At 43.8% G+C, this 6,705-nt stretch overlaps 1 protein-coding gene across 1 annotated transcript in view; it reads left to right on the top strand.

The window, feature by feature from the left end:
- The first annotated feature begins 531 nt into the window (after positions 1–531).
- EIF1AX (eukaryotic translation initiation factor 1A X-linked) overlaps positions 532–6,705 on the top strand; it is a 10,505-nt gene continuing 4,331 nt past the window's right edge. Inside the window, exons 1-3 of the mRNA XM_040338241.1 lie at positions 532–733; positions 4,420–4,503; positions 5,548–5,651. Coding sequence (XP_040194175.1) covers positions 718–733; positions 4,420–4,503; positions 5,548–5,651 — 204 coding nt within the window. The 5' untranslated portion in view covers positions 532–717. The remainder of the gene's footprint in view (positions 734–4,419; positions 4,504–5,547; positions 5,652–6,705) is intronic.

The raw sequence follows: 6,705 nt of genomic DNA, 5'->3' as shown, positions 1-6,705 counted from the left end.
GAGCAACTGAGCATGTGCAGAGCGAGGTGAGACACTATATTACGGGATATATACTTATATTTTGCATAGCTGTACCTGCAAAAGGGGTCAGCCTGAAGGACTTCATTTTCTGACTAAAACTCCAATTTTAGCGAGTATACAGGACAAATATAAAGTGTGATTCTTGCTAACACAGACAGCAATAAAAACCTGCCAGGGGTTCTATTCCCACGTCACTCTATCCAAAACTGAAAGTAAAAGTTTTGCCTTTAGTTATTATTTAATATGTGTATTCACTGAATATAATGTGTGGTCCTTTAGTGATTGCAGCAGTCGTACTGGAGGCCCCTCATTAAGAAAGCTGACCATCCTTGAATCAGAGAGCATAGCAACCTTTCACAATGCACAGAACCACTTGTACAAATAAAGTTGGTTAAAAAAAAGAGAGCAAATTTTCTCATCTGATTGGTTAGCAACTCATTGGTTAGAAACAGCCGCATCGTCTTCCGGCGGACGTCATGTGATTTGTACGTCGTGGCTTCCGACGTAATGACGCTCCTTTTACGGCTGCGCACGCCGGTTCTTTACGCACGCGGGACCAGCAGGCGAGTCCGTTCTGGTCGATTGTAGGTGTTTGGCGACGCGAGTTACAGGACAGCCGATATCAGCGAGCTCAGCCCCCGCCCGGGAACCTAATCCAGCCGCTCTGAGACATCCGCATAGCCGGTAGTTTGCATTATGCCGAAGAATAAAGGTAAGGCCCAGTAAGAGGGGGGGGAGGTCTTGTAACAGGAGGGCAGATAAAGGCCGCCTCAGCCTCTCCGTGTTTGCGAGGGCTGTATTAGTGGACATTGTGTGACCCTCAGATCTCATAGACACAGCCGTCTACTCTGTGTGTTCCACTTCGGAGGGGACCCGTCCTCAGGAGATGTGAAAGCAGTATTAGGAGAGAATCCCTGTTATCTGCTTCAAATGCCTTCCATTACAGAAAAGACCCTAGAACACAACATTGGCTTCTAACATCAGGTCACATGATGCTGGTGCCTGCTTCCTATTGGGAGGGATGCAGCTTAAAGTGGCTGTAAACCCTTACACACCACTTTTACCTACAGGTAAGTCTTATGAGGCTCACCTGTAGGTACTGTGAGTATCTCCTAAACGGGCACAGTTTAGGAGAGGGATCCTCAAACTATGTCCCTCCAGCTGTTGCGGAACTACAATTCCCATGAGGCATTGTAAAACTCTGACATTCACAGACATAACTAGGCATGATGGGAATTGTAGTTCCTGAACACCTGGAGGGCTGTAGTTTGAAGACCCCTGGTTTAGGAGATGTTTACCATATACGCTTGCACTGGCGTCATTGGCGCACTGAAGAAAGGACACAATTGTGCCGTTTCTAAAGGGCCTGTGCTGTGACCTTCGGATCCCATGCGCTTGCGACCAGGGCTGTGGAGTCGGTAGATAAATGTTTCGACTCCTAAATGTCCCGACAATCTAAATTTAGTCGGAGTTGGGAGTCGGTGCATTGTTTGCTGACTCCGACTCCAGGTACCCAAAATTTACTCCGACTCCAGGTACCCAAAATTTACTCCGACTCCACAGCCCTGCTTGTGACTCCAGCCAGTCACAGAGCTAGAGTCCGTGGCCCCGGAAGCAAGAGGGGTGAAGTTGGACGCGGCCACCAGCTGTGACATTGCAGTTTTTTTTGTAGGTATGTGGCACATAATTGGCTAGTATGCGATGCATACTACCCCGTTATGCTTTTACTTTGCAAGAGGAAAAATGAGATGGTAATTCAGGATTTCATTCCTCTTTAAAGGGGTTGTAAATGTACAATTGTTTTTCCCTAAATGGCTTCCTTTACCTTAGTGCAGTTCTCCTCCACTTACCTCATCCCTTCATTTTGCTTTTTAAATGTCCTTATTTCTTCTGAGAAATCCTCACTTCCTGTTCTTCCGTCTGTAACTCCACACAGTAATGCAAGGCTTTCTCCCTGGTGTGGAGTGTCATGCTCGCTCTTTCCCTTGGACTACAGGCGAGTCAGGACGCCCACTAACACACAGCTCCTTATCTGCAATGTAGAGAGCGTCCTGACTCTCCTGTGGTCCAAGGGAGGGGACAAGCATGACATTCCACACCAGGGAGAAAGCCTTGCATTACTGTGTGGAGTTACAGACAGAAGAACAGGAAGTGAGGATTTCTCAGAAGAAATAAGGACATGTAAAAGCAAAATGGAAGGATGAGGTAAGTGAAGGAGGACTGCACTGAGGTAAAGGAAACTATTTAGGAGGAAAAAGAATTGTACCTTTACAACCCCTTTAAACCATAATAAACTGCAAGACAAAGGCATAATGAGCTAGTATGCATTGCATATTATGAACACCCATGCGATCCGATTCTGGTGCAGACCAAAAAAAGTCCTGCGTGACTTTGGGCTGAATGCGATGTGAATCCAGCCACACAATCTGTATGGCTAAATTCATATTGCAATCTCGCACAGCGCACCACTGTGAACCGGGACTCGCAAGTGCTACAGTTTATCTAAATCTGTGTCGATGGTGAGTGGGAACTCTCTACCCTCCTGTTGAAAGAGCAGTGGATGCCGGTGGGTCACTTACTGCTTTATAGGATTTAGTCCTGTTGTCAGCTGGGTACATAAGAGGAGCCAGGGCTTTGCAGTCACATGATGGCATAAAAAACTGAATGAAAATGGGTAAATAAATTGTGTTAAATTGTATTGAGCTGTGAGGAGGCAGCTGTTGGGGTGATGGCTTGAATGTTCACTTTTTACATTTCGCCTTTGGCATGGATTAACACTTGCAGTTTTACTGCTAGTGTGTGTGTGTGTGTGTGACGGCGGCTGATTGGCAAACCTTTCTGACATTTTGTTGCTTACAAATTAAAATCTATTTTTGCTAGAAAATTACTTGGAACCCTCAAACATTGTGTGTGTATGTATGAATAAAATGGCGGTTGTTTTATGTCACACTGTATTTGAGCAGCGGTCTTTCAACGCATTTTTTTGGGGGAAAAATACACTTTAATGAATTACAAAAAAATTGGCTAACTTTACTGTTTTTTTTTTTTATGTTTTTTTTTACACTACGAGAATCGGGATCTTTATTCTAACCAAAAAGAATTGTGATTCTCATTTTAGCCAGAATCGTGCAGCTCTACTAAAAACGTGATCCTGCACTTCTGGGTATGGGGCCCAAATGAATGCCGCTCAGTGGTTTTCTCCCGCTGTGATTTATATACTGTAGGAGCCGTTCGGTGGGTACCATAGACAGCACCTGTCGGTCACCAGCCGCAAAGACAAATGCAATCTGCCTATGTAAATAAGGCAGATTGCAGTTCTGACAGGTGGGATCCCGTGTCTCTGGAAAACAGGGACAAGGATCCATGTCTTCCCCCTAGTAAAAGGTGGCACAGTAAAATACAGACTAGGCACACGGTTAACCCTTAATATCTAAATCTTCTGGAGGTAAAGGTGGGTTGGCGAATGTTGGGTAACCGTGAGGTGTTAAAGCGGATGTCCGCTCAAAAAAAAAATATTAAAAGCCAGCAGCTACAAATACTGCAGCTGCTGACTTTTAATATTAGGACACTTACCTGTCCTGGAGTCCAGCGCCGTCCGCAGCAGAGGACGAGCGATCGCTCGTCACCCTGCTGCTCCCTCCTCCATCCACCTTGAGGGAACCAGGAAGTGAAGCGCTCCGGCTTCACTGCCCGGTTCCCTACGGCGCATGCGCGAGTCACGCTGCTCCCGCTGTGTGCTGGGAGCCGAGTGTTCCCAGCACACAACGGGGGACGGACAGGATGTCAGAAAAAACCCGTCCTTTGCCCGTGACGTGTGGCCGGAAGTGGGTGCAAATACCTGTCTTTAGACAGGTATCTGCACCCCCCCTCCCCCCTGAAAGGTGTCAAATGTGACACCGGAGGAGGGGAGGGTGCCGATCCGCGCGACTTCACTTTAGGGTGGAGATCCGCTTTAAGAAAGCTTATTAGTGTGTTTCTAAAGGCAATTTTATTAATGCATGTTTTACTCGCCTCCTCTGTGCAATGGTATTGCACAAAGCGACCCCCAAATTTCTCCTGTTGGGTCCCACTCTGGCTCCTTCACTTCTGTGTATGCTCCGATAGCAAGCTACTTGTTATGGGGCAGATGTGCAGGCTTGCTCCCGAGACTGTGTTCATAGAAACACAATGTGCGGCTTGGCCCCCCTCACAGTATTCGATTTGACAGCAGAAGCAGCCAATGGTAAATCAACCAGTAACCACTGGATGTAGTTAATTGCTTTGTGTACTGGTTTTGGGAATCTCTTTTCAATGACAGTCACAAAAATCAATTTGAAAGAAAAAGTTGGCGTTCAATGGATAAGTGCTAGGAGGTGGACATGGAGTGGGTTTTAATAACATCTTTGTCTTTCCTTGCAGGTAAGGGAGGTAAAAACCGAAGGCGTGGTAAGAATGAAAATGAATCTGAAAAGAGAGAACTGGTGTTTAAAGAAGATGGGCAAGGTAAGGACTATTACATTTCTTTTGAAAATTATGTCATGTGGAATACCTGTTTTTCTTTACAGCTTTCTCTCTCAAAGTGGTAATAAACCCAAAAGCAAACATTTTATTATAATGCAGCTTACATTTTCTTGGATGTGGTGGCTGCATTGGTTTTCTTTAGGCTTTCTTTCCTTCTCATCTGGTGATCCAGCCAGTAAGTCTGCTGTTTTTCAAAAGAACTAGCTCTTGCGTATGTATCAGTTTACAGCGATGAGGCAAACCATTTAACACTGGCTGGGGTGCTTTGAATCGGCTATTATTCATGTAAAACCCTTATTCTAAGATGGGGGGGGGGGGACACTTGGGCACTAGCTTGAGTTTGGCTTCATACCTTGCTGTTTTGGACCACTTCCCCCACCCTTTTAATTTAAGGAGAGAAAGAGAGAGAGGTATATGACTACAGTAGGAGCGGAGAACTGCATATGTTAAATCAATTTGCTGCTGGCTCTTAGATTTTGGAAAGAATGCATTTGAGAATAGTCCCTTGATACATTGTGTAGTGGATTGATATACTGTATATTTTGAAGTGAAATATTAGTAATTATAGCCTTAATATTTTTGCACTGCCAGTACTATGCTGAAGTGGCAGAGGTTTTGTGCATTTACATAGGCTCTATGGCTCATTCATACCACAGTGCATATCTTAACTCTTTTTTTGTTGCTTTGATTTGGATTTCAGATGTTGTGAATCTTTTAAGGTTCGGTCCCCAATTTCACACACTAGAATATAATTTTTGCCCTAATAAACAATGTTGGCGGGTAAAGGCCTTCTAGAATATTGTTTGGCAAGTTTGTTTAATCTTGCCTGCATTAGAAACAATAAGGAAAATGTATATCTGTAATGAGAACTTATGAAAATCTTTGTATTTTTTAATGTTTTAAAATACATAGTCTGGTTTCTCTATATACATCTCCTTTCTGTGTTAAATGCTGAATGTTTTGTGTTTTAGAAAAACTGTCGCAATTGTTACTAAATGACGTGATTTCCCTGATGTCTCTCCCCAGAGTATGCACAGGTAATCAAGATGTTGGGAAATGGTAGACTGGAAGCAATGTGTTTTGATGGAGTGAAGAGATTATGTCACATTAGAGGAAAGCTGAGAAAAAAGGTAGGTGACGTTTTAAATCCATGAAATGAAGGTGTTGTCAGACTTTTGTTTTGTAAGCATCTGTGTCACATAAATGACACATCTATATCAGGACAGTACATAAAGCCATAAGTCTTTAACCTATTGTTTTCAAGACAGAAGGGGTCCCGTAGGCATATACTGTGTATTTTTTAATTGGTACATGTATAGTGACTATCCCATGAGTACACATGAGGTGACCCTTGGAGAACTTGCATTGCATGTAAAGGCACAGAACATTTTATAGTATTATAAATGCTTACTGGCAGTGTTTCCCAAAATCATCTTCCAAGTCCACTTGTGTGAGAAATTGGCTCCACCTTCAATTGGAAAAGCAAATCCAGAATTTGTGTGACTACCTAAAGCCTTGCCTCTTACCCTAAGCCTAAATGTGATTAAATATACAGGGGAAACTATCCCATTTTACTGGGTGCCCCCATCTGCAGCCTGGAATCATGTTATCCACTGAACTGGTTTGTTTCATCCGTGACTGTCGAACATTGCTAGGTTCTCTTGGCTGAGGTTTTTACGATGACCATGCAAGATTTTGACTGTGCTTGAAGAGGCTACCAGTGTGCATCCATGCACTGTCATGCAAATTCTGTCCGATTTGCCCCCCACCCAGTTTAATTTCAGACCTCTACAACACAATATTCTGTCAAGTACTCTGGGACAAGTCAATTCTGTCTGACAGATGAATTAGTCTCACCATGGACCAGGTTGCTTGCTGGCTCAGAAATCTGGTTATATAGTTCTTTCAGTCGTTTTGGAGGATCACACCTCCAAAAAGTGGTTCCTACACTTATCACAGGTGGGAAACCCCAGATGTGGACCTCCATATTCAACAATCTATATAGTCACTATATTGTACAAAGTATTGGGACGTCTGCCTTTACATGGACATAAAATGGAATGGCATCCCAGTCTTAGTCTGTAGAGTTCAATATTGAGTTGGCCCACTTATTGCAGCTATAACAGATTCAACTCTTCTGGGAAGGCTGTCCACAAGGTTTAGGAGTGTCTATGGGATTGTTTG

Source organism: Rana temporaria, chromosome 2, assembly GCF_905171775.1.
Source record: "Rana temporaria chromosome 2, aRanTem1.1, whole genome shotgun sequence".
Taxonomy (NCBI): Eukaryota; Metazoa; Chordata; class Amphibia; order Anura; family Ranidae; genus Rana; species Rana temporaria.
Note: the sequence above shows the minus strand (reverse complement) of the source record. Positions and strands in the feature narration are given on the sequence as shown.